Source organism: Crinia signifera, chromosome 3 (assembly GCF_055691185.1).
Source record: "Crinia signifera chromosome 3, ASM5569118v1, whole genome shotgun sequence".
Lineage (NCBI taxonomy): Eukaryota > Metazoa > Chordata > Amphibia > Anura > Myobatrachidae > Crinia > Crinia signifera.
This window is the reverse complement of record NC_139219.1, coordinates 123,754,963-123,775,120: the sequence shown is the minus strand read 5'-3', so window position 1 is coordinate 123,775,120 and position 20,158 is coordinate 123,754,963. Positions and strand designations below refer to the sequence as shown.

Sequence of the window (20,158 nt, the reverse complement as noted above, 5' to 3'; positions counted from 1 at the left end):
AAATATTTATAAATTTATTGCTGATTTGTGCGCTTCATTTTTTCTCTTCTTTGCATATATATATATATATATATATATATATATCCAGGGAGAAGGTAGCACTCACTAGTACAAAGACTTTTTTGCTGGGGTGTTACACTCAAGAATCCATTTTGTGGAGACTAATAGACGTGGGTACAAAAAGAGGCCACTCTCCAGACTGTTGAAAGTTCAGAACTGCATTTTATTTTTCAATAATGCTGCCACATTTTTCTGGTCAACGTTTCGGCTCACATCAGAGCCTTTTTCAAGACTTGCAGACAGCTTAATACGTGTGCAAATATGTGCCGTGAGCACCTATACAAAATACAAAAAACATACAAAGAAACTGCATCAGTGCATCAGGTTGTCTATAGATATAATTTATAAGTATACTTCAAAATTATCAACAGCGTGATGTACCATATCACACAGTGTTAGTCCATTAGAAAAAACCTCCATTAGAGAACATATTTACGTATTAACAAACAAAGGAACCCAGCAGTATTACATACCTCATGACATCCAAAATGAAGTGCACGCCATCCTGCACATGTTGGACCCGCTGGCTGGCTTTTAAGCTCATGCCAGACTGTCACTTCCGCCCAATGAGACGCATCTATGGAACGCAACGTCCACTTCCTATTTCCGGTGTTAGCGCTATACAGCGCCTTGACACCACGCGTCCTTAGCTACCAGGCTCTACTCACTGACATCACTACGTGACGCTTACCCGCCTATTCAGCGGAAAACAGCTATAGACATATCGTTACCATGGCCATAGATGCGCACATGCGCACATAGTAGAACCAAGCACTTAGTCTCAAAAAGTATTATGTCGATCATGGTATGTTTGTCTGCTGAGTTAACCCATAATATAGGAAATATATATTCACATCCTATAGCACTGTTGCAGTTGTACATCAATAATATTTATTCCAAAACATCCTTTTATATAAAATACAAAAAATAATCTATACAAAAAAACACATAAAGACATCATACAAAAGTGAATAAAGTGCTGCTGCTTATTTGGTCCTATTACAAGAATACAGATAAGGAATTATTTTCATTTAACCCCCTAGGGGCAATAGTGTCCAACTTAGCTATCCACCTAGCTTCTCTCTGGAGGAGAGCACGCCCTCTATCACCTCCTCTTTCCTTAGGGGGCTCCCAATCTATTATCATGTATTGTAGGGTGGAAATCTGGTGTCCTTTTTTGACAAAGTGAACCGCGACAGGTTTATCTGAAGATCCAGTGCTGTAGGCTAGTCGTATAGAAGATCTATGCTGCGACATCCTTTCTCGAAAGGTGCGAATAGTCTTGCCCACATATAAATACCCGCATGGGCATTTTAAATAGTACACAACGTGATCCATCATGCAGGTCAACCGATATCTCAGGTCGATTTTTTACCACTATGTGGGTGGTTAAATGACCGGCCAGTGATCAATGCCCTACATGTAGTACATCCAAGACATTTAAAACAGCCAGTCTGTTTAGATAACCAAGTCGATTTCACAGGTACCTTGGACTGGGACATATTTGGTCTCAACAAATAATCTTTGAGGTTACGTCCCCGACGTACACTGAGTAAAGGTGGTTTTTTATCCATTTTCACAAATGAAGGATCTGAAGAAAAAATATGCCAGTTCTTTTTTATACTTTGTTGCACCTGTTGCAGCGAGGTGTCACATTGCACACTTAGTACCATATTTGGCGTTTTTCTCTTCTGAATACCTTCCATTAGGTGTACTGCATGTTTCTGTCTTGCTTTTGTCAGACAATTCATTATGTCCTGCCTCCTGTACCCACGTTCTTTAAATCTCACACAACAATCTTGCAGCTGTTCCTCCGCTTTCACTTTGTCAGAATTATTTCTTAAGATCCGAAGAAATTGGGAGATAGGTAATTTGGACTTTAAAGCCTCGGGATGATGACTGGTAGCCCATAACATTGTGTTGCGGTCTGTGGGTTTAGGCCAGTCGTATTGGCCTGAAGCCTGAAATGAGGAGTATTCTCCAGGCTTATTTTCGGCACACTTACCGTCCATATATAGCATATGGCCTGATAGTAACCTGATATATATATATACACACACACCGTATATACTCGAGTATATGGAATGGGTGGGAGGCCCCTTCTGGCTAAATTACACCAGAAGGGTGTAATTTAGAATGTGTTTATAAGAGGCCTCTACAGCGCATAATAGGCACACATACTTGTCTGGTGTTACTTTATTACAATAATCAATATTGTACAGGAAAAGGAGACCTGAGAAAATAAGCAGCTCCTTCAGTTTCCTTCAAATAGGATATTTCAATTAACTTTAATTAACCCTAAAATGTAACTTACTGCACCAATTAAATTAAATCTTGTAATCTAAGAAATGTGTTCTTTTATAGAGAAATTGATGGAGATGTAACAGTGAACATCCCTGAGGTAAGTCTGTATAGAGTTTATATATTTAATTTGCTTTATTGTTGTTTAATCTAAGCAATATGTCTTTGCAGCTAAAATATGATGGTATGTATTTATGTTTCTACAGTATTGAGTCAAACATTACCCATCTATAATTTTATTAAATCCTGTTTTTACAGCCACCGAAGCCAAATCCTCCACACAAAGAAACTGATGAAGAGAAACAGTTCCGTACCTTTTATGAGCAAATTGCTGGAGAAGTAAGTATAATACGCATTTAGTGGTGAGATACTTTAAATCCTCTAAAAGTAGGATATTAGTAACATACTGTCCTGTGAGAAATTTACTAAACCGTGGGATTACAGAAGGTCTGCGGTGCAAATTTATGCAACCAGGATCGGTCATGATTAGGGCAAATTTACTAAGTGGCCGTATTCACCTGATTCGTATTTCACGATGTCATATCTGTTCGTATTTGGCAGCCGTATTTAAGGGCCGCCAAATACGTATGATGCATCATCATCACACAGATCAGTCAGATACGTGTGATGCGGGACTATATAAAAAATAGATTAAATACATTTTTTTAAATGGGCTCATTCAGACGGTCCTGGTAGCAGAAATACAGGGGGAAACAAATTAGGCATCCCCTGTATTTCCATAAACAGCACCAGGCTCATGGGCCGGTCCTGGTTCCCGAAATAAGTGTGCCAAAATGAATAGGGGTCCCCCGTATTTTGTAAGCTAGCACAGGCCCAAACAGCCAGCAGACCAATGCCACAGTCTGAGGAGACTTTTTATACAAGCATTCCTGGCCAAAACATTACCCCATGGCTGGTCAGTCCAGGCCGGGACCCTGGGGGACTGGGGACCCCTAATAAAGGGGTCCCCCCTCCAGGGCACCCCCAGCCCAGGCCTGGCCCTGGTGCCCATAGGCAGTGTGTAAAAATAAGTTGGGTTATGCTGTGGAACTAAAAGCAAGCCTCCGTAGCGACTTGGCAAATCACAAGTCCCAGCGTGCGGGGCATTAAAGGGCCCAATGGGTGTTCTAGTTTTACAACATAACCAATAGCCAAATAAATCACACAGACACCCAGAAAAAATAATTTTTTTACACACTACATTCATCTATACATACTTACCTATAGGGTCTACCGTGTAGGCTAGTTCACTTCTCTCCTGTAGAAATCCATTAGGGTACCTGTGAAAGAAAACTATACTCACCAGCTGCTCCGTTGAAGATTGCATACTCTTCGTTCCAAAGTAGGCCAGTCGTATTGGCCTGAAGCCTGAAATGAGGAGTATTCTCCAGGCTTATTTTCGGCACACTTACCGTCCATATATAGCATATGGCCTGATAGTAACTTTGGATTCGTAGGAGAAAATTTGATCGCTAATCAGCGCACACAGAAGGTCCTCCTCATATAATCACCATACAATCAATTGGAGTCCAAATCAAACTTTTTGAAGATGATGTACTCCTCCAAACATGTAATAGAGAAAAGTGCAAAAATAGTGCATAAGGTTTATAAACAGGAATTTAATACAGGTTTTGCACTTACAATATAGTTGAAGGTTAAAAGTAGCGTCATGCTACTGAAGAAGGATCCAGGCGATCCGAAACTAGTTTAGCATGCCTTGCCCCCCCCCCCCCCCTTGTCTTAACGGCATCGCCCCAGTTTCCGGAGCTGGACTGTCTATTCATCTTGGACGGTTGTTGTTCCTGTTGTGCCCGGGCTATTGATTCATGCTTTTAACCTTCAACTATATCAGGGCTGGGCAACACCGGCCCTCCAGATGTTAGTGAACTACACATCCCAGGATGCTTTGCATTAGTTTTGCTATGTGGCCATGCTGAAACTGATGCAAGGCATGCTGGGATGTGTATTTGACAAGAAAATGGGGACTGTGAATTTAGAACTGATACCAATTTGGGACCAGCTAATTCACATTCACATTCCTGGCGCTCTAGTAAATAAAAATATGTTTTTTTAGGGTGCTTGTAATGTGCATCGAATTAATGTAAACTTAGCTGCTGCACGTGTTAAATGAGCTGGCCCAGCTCATGAAGGGTAAGAGAATTGGGAGGGGGGGGGGGGGGTTTCAACACAAATGCACTGCTAAGCAAACATATATATAACTCTGAGTAAAGATATGTTGACCAAAAAAGAACACTGGACACGCTTTAGAATTATACGTTTTTATAGAAATATAAAAAAAGGAAAAAAACATATATACATACACAGTAGAATTATAAAAGCACCTAAATAATCTCAAAGCATACGGGGTTAATAATCAAGTGATCAGATGTGTCTCTAGGGTTATAAGAGGGTTTCCCAGTGGTATAATTGCTCAGTTCCGAATACTGGTATATCCAAGATATATTAGATACTTATGTGAAACAAAATTATTTGACCTGCAGCAAGATGTTAATAATGCCAATTAGCATGTATACGGAACATGCACTAGGTGGAAGGCAGTTCATTAAACAGAGAAATTAGTAGTATTGAGGTTTCTCACCCATAGATGTTAATTGTAGCGGGGAGCTTTTTGATGTAGATAGCTCAACCCTAATTAGATTCTCCAGATGCGGGTTTCCTGAAGCAGGGTTTCTCTGTTCAAATGGATGGTGAATGAATAGCGCTTGTAGCGCTGCAGCAGGAGTCACCAATATGGTGATCCGGGGGACAAGCTGTTTGGCAGTGGAGGGTCTTATTACTCTCACCCGCCGGGATGAAGTGAGACCAGCCGACGCCGCTGAAGAGGGTGTATTGCTGGTGGGCAGAGGTGGTAACAAGTGGCTGCGAGGAGAGTGAAAGTCGGGAATGCGGCTAACGGTGAGCCGCGCTGTTGAGCTGAAGGAGGGACCTTGGAGACACGTCTGCAGACTTCAGTATGACGTCAACGCGTTTCGTACCCACAGTAGTTGGGAACTTTTTCAAGACAAGTGATCATCATCTACATGGGTGCTTTATTTATAGGGCTAATTTAATTAAAGGCAATCATTTTAATTACATCGATTTATTTTAAAAAACATGCGTGTCCAGTGTAATGCAATAATCTAAGCTTTAAAATACAGTCCTAATGAATGGTCCAATACATTGATAGTAATTTAATACTAGTTTGTTACGATATAAATATCCTTATAACTCATAATTAGTTACATAGTTGTAATTGTCAATTTCTGATATAATCCAGACGTGATTAAATACATCATCTGTTGTTCATTATGCTTTTAAGTTAGGAGAGGGAGAGAGAGAAAGACAAGAATCAAGCATTTAATTTATAGTTCGATATATATGTTTCTATTGCTCTCATATATAACCGATACAAGAAATATATACATTATGAAGATAGCATCGGAGATATACTTAAGAGTAAATATATTAAGAAGATTGTACACATATGTATGCATAAACAGAAATATATATATATATATATATATATATATATATATAAAACTAAATATAGAAGATGATAATAATAATAAATAGAATAAATAATAAAATAAAATCTATAATAAAAAAATGGTGGGAAAATAATGAGAATAAATAAATATAAAGATATACAAAAATAGGAAATTTTTATATAATATAGAAAATGAAATAAGATAAAAATATAATATACAAATGTATTGTAGGGATGTAATATCTCAATATAGAAAATGTATAATATACCAATAATGAGTAGAGATAAATTTCAATGAGGATATATCAAAAGAATATGTATAAATGCATACCTGCATATATATTACTCCAAAAGACCTTTGACTCACGGTGACACTATTTTACATAGAAAAATATATGTAGATGATGATCACTTGTCTTGAAAAAGTTCCCAACTACTGTGGGTACGAAACGCGTTGACGTCATACTGAAGTCTGCAGACGTGTCTCCAAGGTCCCTCCTTCAGCTCAACAGCGCGGCTCACCGTTAGCCGCATTCCCGACTTTCACTCTCCTCGCAGCCGCCTGTTACCACCTCTGCCCACCAGCAATACACCCTCTTCAGCGGCGCCGGCTGGTCTCACTTCATCCCGGCGGGTGAGAGTAATAAGACCCTCCACTGTCAAACAGCTTGTCCCCCGGATCACCATATTGGGGACTCCAGCTGCAGCGCTACAAGCGCTATTCATTCACCATCCATTTGAACAGAGAAACCCTGCTTCAGGAAACCCGCATCTGGAGAATCTAATTAGGGTTGAGCTATCTACATCAAAAAGCTCCCCGCTACAATTAACATCTATGGGTGAGAAACCTCAATACTACTAATTTCTCTGTTTAATGAACTGCCTTCCACCTAGTGCATGTTCCGTATACATGCTAATTGGCATTATTAACATCTTGCTGCAGGTCAAATAACTTTGTTTCACATAAGTATCTAATATATCTTGGATATACCAGTATTCGGAACTGAGCAATTATACCACTGGGAAACCCTCTTATAACCCTGGAGACACATCTGATCACTTGATTATTAACCCCGTAAGCTTTTAGATTATTTAGGTGCTTTTATAATTCTACTGTGTATGTATATATGTTTTTTTCCTTTTTTTATATTTCTATAAAAACTTATAATTCTAAAGCGTGTCCAGTGTTCTTTTTCTATAAAAACTTATAATTCTAAAGCGTGTCCAGTGTTCTTTTTTGGTCCCCCCCCCCCAATGCTGGGATGTGTAGTTTATCAACATCTGGAGGGCCGGTGTTGCCCAGCCCTGAACTATATTGTAACCGCAAACCTGTATTAAATTCCTGTTTAAAAAACGTTATGCACTATTTTTGCACTTTTCTCTATTACATGTTTGGAGGAGTACATCATCTTCAAAAAGTCTGTTTTGGACTACAATTGATTGTATGGTGATTATATGAGGAGGATCTTCTGTGTGCGCTGATTAGCAATCATATTTTCTCCTACATGTCTATTTGTTAAGGTGGTTTAGAATAACACCTTTTGATTGCCACCAGCTGCCTTGAAGTGTATGTTTGTGGACTCTATTACACAGTTTCTTTTTCTTCACTAGTAACTTTGGATTCACCACTCAAATGAATGGTGACATCCATTCGTATTCTTTTGATGGTGTATTTATTTGTAAAAAGAATTATGAATGAATATAACATTCGTAAAAGCATACGAACAGCCTTATACTGGCCTTAGAAAATACTTAAAAAAACAAATTTATGGCCGTGGGCGGGATGCTATATAGCAGAAATGCGGTAAAAACCCCGTTTTCGGGGTTTCTACCGCATCTCTATATGCTATATGGCGCCTCCGCAGTGTCAGCGCTGCGGAGGGAATCGCCAGCTAAAGCTGGCGAATCCCTGCAGAAGCCTATGGGCTTCTTACCGCAGCGCTGTTTGAGGGATCCGTCACGGATCCCTCCCAGCGTGCCCTGCGGCCGGCGCCGGGGTCTGCGCATGCGCAGATGGACTCCCGGGTCACAGACCCGGAAGTCCAGCGCCGGCACCGCATCGCAAGGGACAGCTCTTACCGCAAGAGCTGTCCCTTGCATGAATAACGGCATATGTTATAGCATATGCCGTTATTAAAAATGCGGTAGCCAGCGATAATGGGCGCGGATGTTACAACATCCCGCCCCGTATGTGGCATCAAATGGCTACAAACACGCCTATTTGTGTTATTAAGTGATCTTATTACATTTCCCCCACTTTATTTCTAGAGAAACAGAACAGGCTAAAGCATTTAATATAAATATATTCTGATCCATGTTATACATACAGGCATGCTTCTTTTATATACAGTGTGTGTGTGTGTGTGTGTGTGTGTATATATGTGTATATATATATATATATATATATATATATATATATATATATATATATATATATATATATATATATATATATATATATATATATATATAGTACAGGCAGGTGGCACTCTCAGGATTTTCTTGTGAAAAAAGCGTGGTATTTATTTCTAAGGACGGGCAAGACCCGAAACATTTTGGATCGTGTTAGAAATAAAAACCACGCTTTTTTCACAAGAAAATCCTGAGAGTGCCGCCTGTCTGTGCCCACTATCTGCAAGGTCGTATGACCCCATCGTGGAGGGCACCGGGTGATACAATAAAATTCAACCAGCGAGTGCCGGGCAACAAGATCCTTTTATTTATATATATATATATATATATATATTCCAAAAGACCGGCACTCAGGTCTTACAGGTGAATGCCCCAATGTACTGGCTCCGGTGCCCTCTGGCAAGAGGGGATGAGGCCTCAGCAGTATTTAGAGAAAGGAATAAGCGGCACTCGGAGGCTTCAGAAGATGGTGAAGTGAAAAGGATGTTTAATCCATGTGCATGAAGGACAATGTTTCGGAGCTCGAAGGCCCCATCGTCAGGTCAGGGAAAGCACAAAGAATACAATGCAAACAGGTGAATTATATAGGTGACTTACCCGCCCCCTGTGTGTCCCGACCGTGTGCAGCTCCAGCGACTTCCGGGTTGGTGCCGTCTCTGTGACGCTGTGTGCGTAACATCGATGGTTGCGATGGTTACGTCCTGTCCCGTCACTGATGCGCGCTCCCGGCTGCCTGCTATCTGGTCACGTAGCGGGGCGGCTGTGCGCTGAAACAATACAGGCAAATGCTTGATGTCACTGAGCAATAAACAAACAAAACAAGTGAGGCATGTGGGTGCCTATGAGAGGCACCCCCTATACTGGTGAGGGGAAACCGGTTTATAAGTACACCTCACCTGTACTGGAAAAAGGCAAAGTGGTGTCAGTTTAAAAGTACTCACTGCCACATATGTGGGAACCAACCCCTGTCGGCATGCAGTACCGGACACCTTTATATGTCCTGACGACGGGGAGACCCTGAAACGTTAGCTTTAGGAATAAAGTTTGTCCTGTCTTCACCATTTGACTGAAAGTCCCTGAGTGCCCATTCTTCCCTGCACATATATATAGACAGACAGACAGACAGACAGACAGAGGGAAGAATAGGAAGCACTCACCAGTCTCAGCTTTACAATTAATAATGCTTGGTATTTATTCAGACCTTCATAGGTGGGTACATAATTCTATCTCAACATTACCATCATCAGGGGAAATAATCTATAAACATCAATTGTCATGTAACCACAGCACAAACCACGCAGCACTACCTACAGTGTACAGGCTGTAGGTAATGCTGCGTGGTTACATCCTGGCATTGCAGGTTATTGTGGTATCTGGGATTCAGCACATCAGAAAAATTTAAGTAGCGAGTTATTCGGTACCTAAATTATTAGTTACTGAATAATTCAGTACTAGCAGCCCAGACCCCAAGCATTGGGGTCTGGGCTGCTAGAAAACCATGGGGACTGAGTTTTGGAATGCCTCATATAGATTATATCATATTGCAAACCTGGCAGTTTTCCTATATATGATTGGGGTTCTTATATGGCTTTTCTCCCACCTTTGTAGTGCACCTAACATGGCTGCCTCATGTGACATCCTATACCACTGTTATTGTACATATGTAAAAATGATTTGTGGTCAAACTTATATACCCTATAGTTAGTTATTTACGGTAGATAAATGGCAGCCGAGATGAACTCTTATTCATTTCCTCACAGATGAAATGCCTGTGTTTACTTGTGGGCCTACCTTCATAGAAGGTAAAAAGGACTTTATTAAAGATGCTAGTACACCCAATAAAAAACTATGTCTGTTCAACATTGTTCTATGAACTTTGTGAAAGGACCAAGCCAAAGTCCCTGCTTGTCAGGGAGTCTGTAGGTGGATATAAGTTAAACTGTAAATAAAGTTTTCTGGAGCATGGGCAAACAGGCACAGCGTAGCATGAGGGGAAGGGTATAAAAGGAAAGAGCCATTGGAGCTGTTGGGCAGTTCCCTGGAGAGTCTGCTTAGGGAGAGATTGCAGGCAGAGCTGCGCAGCAGGACCGAAGCAGAAGTGGTCCTGGAGTCAGAGAGAGCCTTACCTGCGGCGAGTGTTGCCGAGGAGTGTACAGAGGCGATCCACAGCTGCCGCAGTCCGTCTGTGTGAGTTCCGGTGCTTTGGGCGAGGTGATGCTGCTGAAGTGGGAAGCGGCGTAGGCCTGTGCTGGAGAGGCGGAGCTGTGTGAGGGGATCTGGCAGCCGGAGTAAAAGCAAGGAGCTGGTGAGTACACAAAACTCCGCATCCCACACGCCCAGACAGGGAGGAGCAATGACGTAGAGTTTATGCACCCAATAGTAATTTAAGCAATAGCCCTAAACTGAGGGGAATCTCCTTTAACCTCCTAACTTTTGGCATTATTACACCAGAACGAGTAGAGATAAACCTGGCTTAGAAGCCTGGAGACGCTTCACGGACACAATCTTAACCAGGGAATCTCTGTATTGCTGAGCAGTATCATCGTTTGTGGCAAACAGAAGCAAGTAATGGGTAAACCCGGCTTATCCAGCCTGGGGGATGCCTTTTGAGACCTCTAAAGTGGTAATAAAAACAAATATAACAGAACAGGAGAAGTGAGTTAAACCCGGTGGGACACCAGGGGACACTCTGAATTAGTGCTAGCAGCATATCAGGAGACCTTCAGGGATAGAGAAAAACTGCATCAGATTAGCAGCAAGCAAGTTAATATTGTGTCTATCAGAGTGATAGCCAGTTAGAAAAACCGTTGGAGCAGCCATTTTAGCAAGAGTTAAGGTGCCCATACACGTTACAATTATTGTATACAATATAGTATACAATATCGTATCTCATCGAATCTCGATTTTGCGATAAGATGAGATGAGATCTAGTACAAAAAGTATGTGCTGCACAAGAGTTACACAGAGGAGAATAAAACTGCACTCTCTCACTCTTAGTGGCACAAGAAAACTGCATCATTATAGTCTACATGGTGTGCATCTAAAAGGGAGTAAAACTTGAGACTAGCGAGAACTCACCTGCAGTCGTATTCGAGACTTTTGGAAAGAAACTGCATCCTATTAGGACAGTGGCCACAGGGAGGGACTCTGTAATGTAAAGAAGCGCTTTAGTTGTTTAAGTTAAGTAGGAAATTATTGCGCAATAATATAGTGATTACAGTCTAAAGTAACAGCTCTAAGATAAGTAAATTGTAGTAAGTTTGGATTCATGAATACTGCCAATAGTAAATGATAGAAGTATATGCATGAATTTATCTGATAGTCGGTATAGAATTTACAGTAATTTGATGCGTTTCATGTACCAAGGGAACTGAAGTTCGGAGGAGCAGCTGCACGTTCCGGTATAATAAAATGGTTGTAATGGTGTGAAATTTGTTAATTTATATTCTGTAACTGAGTGGTAATATATCAGCTATAATAAATTACGTTGAAGTCATTGTGTGCTGCTGTATTTAACCTGTAACCTAAACAAACAAAAGGTTATTGTGGTATCTGGGATTCAGCACATCAGAAAAATGTAAGTACTGAATTATTCGGTACCTAAATTATTAGTGACTGAATAATTCAGTACTAGCAGCCCAGACCCCAAGCATTGGGGTCTGGGCTGCTAGTAAACCATGGGGACTGCGTTTTGGAATGCCTCATATAGATTATATCATATTGCAAACCTGGCAGTTTTCCTATATATGATTGGGGTTCTTATGTGGCTTTTCTCCCAACTTTGTAGTGTACCCAACATGGCTGCCTCACCTTGTCCATTCGTGGATGGGATGAAAAATACATGGGCTTGACTGTGTTGTTGGGACCCAACTATGAGTGTTCAGACTCGGCATCCAACACATTCTATGTAATCTACTCTAGGTGTGGCCTATTCCACCCAGGGTAATAATACTTAGTGTACCCTGCTTCACCTGGTACCTGTCATGGGTGGAATATATAGCTTGTGGCATTTATTATCCAAAATTACTGCACCAACCTTGCCTTATGATTATTGTGCTCTCTAGGTTTGCTAAATACATATCTCTTTCAATTACAGGACATGGAAGTGAATGAGAGAGAACTTCAGTATATTTTGAATGCTGTTCTACAAAAGAGTAAGTGAACAGCAATGTAACAGGTGGTAAAAGTCACTTGAAATGGCATTATACTTTACTTATTTAAAAATATATTTTTAGCACATTATACAATTAGCAGCTTTATGCTTTACATACTTGACAAATGTTACAATTCCTCCAGGGTTTTTTCTATTAGAAATGTTGTGCGATCCTGCATTATCTCCATAATATATTTACCAAGATGGTCAAATATTTGTCTTCTGCATGTATGGCACCATCTTGCCACTGTTTAAGCACCACAGCACTATATCGCAGTAGTGTAACTTCATCCCAGTTGCCTGGTAGCAAGATAAAGATTTTGCCAACCCCTTCCCCTACAGAAAATTATTAGTAATTGAACTGACTCCTCTATACCCTGTACTACATCCCTGATCCCTCTATACCCTGTACTAAATCACTGTACAGGGTACAGAGGGTACCATGTACTACATTACTGACCCCATTATACCTTGTACTGCCTGACCCCTCTATACCATACACTACATTCCTGATCCCTCTAACACCAACACTACATCCCTGACCCCCCCTATACTCTACACTACATCCCTGATCTCTCTAACCCTAACACTACATCCCTGACCCACCCCCCTATACTCTACACTACATCCCTGACCCCTCTAACCCCAACACTACATAATTGACCCCTCTATACCCACCACTACATAACCAAGGCCTAATTAAAGGTGCCCTAGGCTAATACACATGTAGCTCCCCTTGTAATTTTGATAATCACACGTGTATTCCCCATTCATACTACTCATTCACACTGCCCATATGCATGTAACAAAGTTTTATACAACTGGCAAGTATGATCTAATGCTTGTGGTGGGGGAGGAGGCTTGGGCTTTAGACTGCCCAGCTGGCACTGAAGCACGGTGGCCCTTATTCAGATCTGACCGCAGTACAAATTTGTTCTCAAAATGGGAAAAACCATATGCACTGCAGGTGGGGCAGATGTAACATGTATAGGGCGGGATGTATTAATATACATCGCCGCCCTTCGCCGGCTGTCCGCCGCGATGCCAGCGCATATGTACTAACATATGCGGCTGACATCGCGGTAACAGAGACCCCCCGCGATACCTGTACTGTGGTCTGCGGGGGGTCTCCGTCTCCTCCCTGCCGCCTCCTGCTGCCTACATGCCGGGGACAGCTAAGCAGGCTGTCCCCGGCGCCTCCTCCTCCCCCTGCAGCCGGAAGGACGTCCGGCTGCGTTGCTAGGGGGAGGAAGGGCTTACCTTCCGGGGTCCAGGAGGACCTGCAAGAAGGTAAGCCCAAGGGAGGGGGAAAGTGGGGGTCGGCGAGGCGGCGGCGGCAAAAAGAAGCCCATAGGCTTCTATAGGGTATCGCCACCTTTGGGTGGCGATACCCTGCCTGGCGAAATCCGTGCGGCCGGGTAATTGTACAGTACATAGGAAAATGCAGTAAAACGGGCGTTTTACCGCATTTTCCCTTTATTACATTAGATTTATGTGAGTTATTTTGTTTCTGTGCAGGGTATTTTGTTTATGTGCGGGGTAAATACTTTTACACTGCATTTTAGATTTCAGTTTCAACACACCCCACCAAAATGTAACTGTCTCTGCACATGTTACATCTGCCCCACCTGCAGTGCACATGGTTTTGCCCCTTTTGAGAACAAATTTGTACTGCGATCAGATCTGAATAAGGGCCAATGGCCCTTATTCAGATCTGAGCTCAGTACAGATTGTTTGGAAAATGGGCAAAACCATGTGCACTGCAGGTGGGGGCAGATGAAACCTGTGAAGAGAGAGTTAAATTTGGGTGGGATTTGCTGAAACTGAGATTGAAATTGCAGTGTAAAAATAATGCAGCCAGTATTTACCCTGCACAGAAACAAAATAACTCACACAAATCTAACTCTCTCTGCACATGTTACATATGCCCCACCTGCAGTGCACATGGTTTTGCCCATTTAGCCAAACAAATTTGTACTGAGCTCAGATCTGAATAAGGCCCAATGTACATAAAGTAATGGTTCTATCAGAAGCCTAGGGTCCACCAGTCCTTGCACCCTAATCAACCTATTGATTGATCAGCCGCTGTTCTCTAAGGTGCTCTCTGAAACTTGTTGCTGGGTAAAGACAAGTAAGAATTACATAATTTATATTATTAACATGGCTTTAAGGACTTCATCTGGTATATATGCTAATGTATCCATTTTGTTATTGCACATTTACTTGACATTTTATCTTTTGTGTTTTTTTTTTATTTCAGCAAAGAATATAAAGTTTAAGGAACTGAGCCTTCTGTCATGCATAAACATAATCTCACTTATGGATGTATCCTTTAAGAAATTGTTTACAGCTGCACCTCCTGATAGACCCTCTTTTAGTAATAGTCTATAAAATAACACAGAAAACACAAAGAGATCAGACATCAGACAGCGCTAATATAATAACTAACAAATGCATGTAAGTGAAAATGTTTGGCAATAAAGTCCAATATTGAACTATTATAGCATCAGTGGCTAACGCAGGATTTTTAGAAGGGGGGGGGGGGGGGGTTCTAAATGTAATCCATAATCTTACGTACGGGAGTCTGGGGGAGCGGTAACAGCCCTGAAAATTGGTCTTTTTATACACTGGACACTGTACGGAATACAGTATTACTATTTATCTGTACAGATAGTCCATAGTATAGGCTTTAAAACATTTAAATAAGATAAGTGGTCAGGAAAAGGTTAAACCTATCATAATCAACGTCACAAACATAATAGACCCAGGACTGCAAGATTTAAGGTCACAATCTCGCACTTTATGGTAGGGCTCCTGACTCTTCCTCCTGGCAGCTACTCTCTGGTCCAGGCTCAGATCCACACATACAGTAAATGTGGTAGAAGATGCTGCTACCACTTGGTATGTGTAGCAGCTCTGCTCTGTCCCTTACACTGCATGATGTGATGGAAGCTCTATTGATCATATTATATTATGACAGTAGCACTGGTATATAAGGCACTTTCAAGGAGCAACCAAAACCACCCTGCGTTTGCCTATGAGCATCCTTTATGATTATTCAATTATAGAGATAATGTACTGTAGGTATTCATAAGGCAATAGGTGATGGTAGACACAGTCACATGGGAATATAAGATTTTATTGCAGGTGTAAAGCTAGACAAAGCAACAACATGTCAAGGGACTGGAAACTGCCAAAAGGGGAACATACAGTATTTAATAAATATTATAGATATTGCTTCATTTAATTTTTGATAACACATGTTATTTCTTGGCTAAAGATATACCATCTCAATTTAACTGACAAATTGAATATTGAATAGAAATCTATATTGGCTCAGTTATCACTTAAAGGCATTGCACAGGAGTGGCACTGGCCGTGCTTATGTTTGCATAGTGATGTTGGATATGTGGTGTCTGAGGCATCTGTTTTTCTTTGATATGGTTGTACTTCTACCGACTATGTATCCCCCCATATCTGCTCCCACTGTTTGCTTTGGACCTTTTGTATTGCTGGTCTCACCTCTGTGCTCCCCACTGTACTCTGCACATATGATCTGACATGTTATTTCGTGCCATAGTTTGATCTGCCATTTGCAACATTTTTCTTTTTAATCAAAAACTATAATTTCTTCATGTTGTATTAGTGCTTGCTATGGCTCATTAGACCCGTTCGCAGCACCGCGAGTGGGTCTGAATCAGGCCCCATGTGCTTTGTTTTGAATCCTGAGTCCTATGGGAAAAAAGACAGTATTATTATTATATTTTGGTAAAACTAAAAATAAGCAAATAAACGTATGCTGCTAATATCCATGTATTCATTTTTCGCTATTGTTTAGAAAGTGCATTTAAGCCTTAACATGTAATACACTAGACTAGCGGCAACGGGAAGCTTGGATTTGAAGAGTTCAAAGTCTTCTGGGAGAAGCTTAAAACCTGGATTGTAAGAGGCACCTGGATCATTTTAATATAACTTTTTATGAAATTGAAAGTATAGAAATTACCGAGATAAAGATATGCACATTTTGCTTATTGTGGTTCACCCAAATTCTCCCCATGCATTTTGGCAAGTAGAGTATATAAAATAAAAAGGAATGTTTAACAAAATGGCAGACCGAAAATAGTGCAAGGGGCAAATACCATAAATAGAAGTAACAGTAGTATAGAAACCAGGCTGTGTAATAGATACTGTATACAACATTGTAACAAGTGTATTTAAGCTGCATAGAAAATACTCTAATCATTGTTTTAATTGACAGTAGAAACCAAAATATTACTGGCAAGTGAGTTTGCGATGATATGATAAGTTCTTGCAGAGTCATCATCCAGTTTAGGAGGACCACAAATATAAAACTGAATCAGCTTTTTCTCAAATTATGTGGCTGAAACTGGAAATCATGAAGTGAGGGAGCTGCTAAAGCAATGGAGGCTGAAGGAGCCATGATGACAGGGAGAGAATGCCATAGTGAAACATAGAAACATAGAATTTGAGATCCGGTGCAACATATTAGACTTGCATGTTAGAGTTTAACAGGGAGTAAAGGTAGTAGTCCCTAGTTGCCTATAGAGTCTGGGAAAGAATGTGGTAGGAAAGAGGTTGGTGATGTATGTGGAGACGTTGTAGGTCAGGATGAGGAGTTTATGAATTCTCTAGGAAATATTAGCCATTATAAGTAGTAAAAGAGCTGGTACTACAAATTAGCATTAAAAAGAAAAAGAAAAATCAGTCTTGAATCAGCAGGTGAGTGGGAAGGCCAGATAAGTTTGAAATAGTTGAGGTAAGAGATGATCAGGGGATGTAGCAACAGGGGCGTAATTACCAGAGTGAATGGAGACCCCTACCTCCAGGCTCCAAGCCCTAAAGGGGCGACTGTATGTACAACATATACAACATGTGGTTCACTGCTACATCCAAGGGTGAGCACTGTTCTTGCAGTGGAGCCCTGTGGTGCACTCGCTACTGCTGCAGAGTAAATCGGCTGTGCCCCAGGAGTCCCACTAACATCTGCAATAGGACACAGGAAAGCAGCAGCTCCCACCTAGAACTGCTCAGCCTGCACTGCAACCAGCAATGGTGCCCCGCCCACTACCACTGCTTATGGACTGGGAGATGTGAGCCACATGTAAACGCTGATTCTGTATGCTGCAGATGGCTGAATGTCATGAGTCTAACCCTAACCCTGCTGTGTGACAATGGCCATTGTCACACAGCATAGCCAATCCACTGTAGGTTCCGGTCCCAGTAGACTGGGTATGTGAATGTATACAAACACACATTCGCATACAAGTTATTGTTTTCCCATTTTCTAAAGGGGAGGGCACTAAACTGAAACTTGCCTCCAGGTGACTGGAACATGTTTGAAGGTGGAGAGGAAGATGCCATTCGAGATTGAGATGTTGAAAAGGAATGGAAAGTGGAGGCAGACACTAGGTGACAGGGCACAAAGCTAGGAACAATAATGCAAGCAAGGAAAACTAAGAAAGATTGATGAAGGAGGGACATTCTTTTCCTCAGTTACAGGAGGCACCACCTGCCAATTTGCCTGTACTGTATGTGACACCATCACCATCAGCATAGAGAAATGAGTATGTGGTAGTGCTTATTTTCATTTTCAGTATTTCTGTAATAGAAATATTTAATTATCTTGATATGGAGAACTAACAGCACCAGTGTAAGCCTCAGGGATCTTGGGGTCACTGGACAGCGTTTTGACTAAATACATAATATTACCCAGAGTACTAGGGCACACACACATTCGATTTCATCTATTTTTCGATTTGATTTTGCTTATACAGTATAAGCAAAATCGAATCGAAATCGAATGGAAATTCGATCCCAATGCACGGCCCTGCGACATCGAAATAGAATAGAAAAATAGATCTGTACTATATAGTCGAAATCAAATGTGTACACCGTACCATCTGATTCGATCCCGAATAGAAAGTAAATCGTATTGTGTGTATACCCCTTATCTCAGATCTCACGAAGAAAAAGAGGTCAAGTATGTAAAACCAATAAAATAAAAAATAGATTGTCTGATTTGATTATGAACTAGGCACCAGAAACCACAAGAAAATATCTACTTATTTTCGCCAGTTGATTTCCCTCTCTAGAGCAGCTTGATAGCATTTTTTCATCTTTCTGAAATTCTAATGAAGAATAAAACGAGAGTTTGTTTCCTTTTAATTCTTAATTTATTTATGAAATAGGTGTAAGGAGTGCGTTCACTGATCATGCTTTCTACAATCGCGTATAATAATAATAATAATGTAGATTATGCAAATTGGCCAGGACAACTAGGGGTGTGCACTGCATGTGGGTCTGATGTAACATGTGCAGAGAGTTACATTTGGGTGGGGTGTATTCTTCAAACTGATATCTACACTGCAGCGTAAAAATAAAGCATTCCAGTATTTACTCTGTACAGAAACAAAATAATTCACACAAATCTAACTCTTTTGTATGTTACATTTGCCATACCTGCAGAGCACATGTTTTGTCATTAGCAAACCAAATGTGCTTTGCAAACCAACCTGAATCAGGCCCTTAGCTTCAAATAAAATATGGCATTTGTGTTTTCAGGGTATCTTTTTGAAGTTTGACACAGACAGATCAGGAACTATGTCTTCATATGAACTTCGACTGGCTTTGAAGGCTGCAGGTAAATTTTTGTTTTTAACAGTTATATTCTAAATCCGAGGGGATTAAGACTATTGAAGCACCATCTAATTGTTGTGTTTCTAGTTTTTTAGGAATAAATTAATGCGCTGGGTGCTGCCTGATACTGTCCAGTGAATATGTCACCACATACACAAGAACATAGAAAAAAGGGAAATACTGGCAGTTTTTTCAGGTGCTCCTCACTCTGTCATATATTTAGTGCTGTTTTCCACTGATGTTTCTTAACAAAAAGAAGAAAAGACCATATATGGTGTGTTACCCTAGTATTATACAGATATAACACATCAAAAAAACCCAGTTGGGGAACCGTACCCTCTGTTATTATCCACTTATTCTAAGTAGACAATATGCGCTTGATAGGAGGGAGTAATCAACTCCAAACCGCAATCTTCTATCCCTTGCGTGTTTATCACCATGTGGAGAGAACAGAAATTTGCATCCAATAGTGAAATACCATTTTATTCTTTAAAATACAGTAAAACGTTTACTGTATTTTAAAGAATAAGGGATAGAAGATTGCGGTTTGGAGTTGATTACTCCCTCCTATCAAGCGCATATTGTCTACTTAGAATAAGTGGATAATAACAGAGGGTACGGTTCCCCACCTGGGTTTTTTTTTTATGTGTTATATCTGTATAATAATAGGGTAACACACCATACACATATGGTCTTTTCATCTTTTTGTTGAGAAACATTAGTGGAAAACAGCACTGAATATATGACAGAGGCCCTTATTCTGATCGATGCGGATATTCCCGCTTGCGTACGGGCCGCCGATGTTTATCTTCTGCGCATGTGCAGAGGTCACTCTGCGCATGTGCAGGCGATTTCGCCGCAAGGATTCTCTATACGCCGCACAGGGGGCGTAGAGGGGCGTGAGGGGCTACTTATCCTCATTACCCTATGCATACGCCCCGCGTTTCATGGGCGTTCCCATGCAAACACAGGGCGTATGCATGGTAATGAGGCCGTGACGCGTGGGTACGGGGCGGGCATCTGACATCGCCGGATGTCAGCTGCCCGCCCCCATACAAGATTTCACACGGACAAGTGTCCGTGTGGTC

At 41.1% G+C, this 20,158-nt stretch overlaps 1 protein-coding gene across 1 annotated transcript in view; it reads left to right on the top strand.

Moving 5' to 3' along the window:
- The window catches only part of CAPN9 (calpain 9), a 124,688-nt gene that overhangs the window by 91,330 nt on the left and 13,200 nt on the right, over positions 1 to 20,158 (top strand). The window contains exons 12-17 of the mRNA XM_083176463.1: positions 2,425 to 2,461; positions 2,620 to 2,700; positions 12,357 to 12,414; positions 14,674 to 14,738; positions 16,287 to 16,355; positions 18,996 to 19,074. Coding sequence (XP_083032589.1) covers positions 2,425 to 2,461; positions 2,620 to 2,700; positions 12,357 to 12,414; positions 14,674 to 14,738; positions 16,287 to 16,355; positions 18,996 to 19,074 — 389 coding nt within the window. The remainder of the gene's footprint in view (positions 1 to 2,424; positions 2,462 to 2,619; positions 2,701 to 12,356; positions 12,415 to 14,673; positions 14,739 to 16,286; positions 16,356 to 18,995; positions 19,075 to 20,158) is intronic.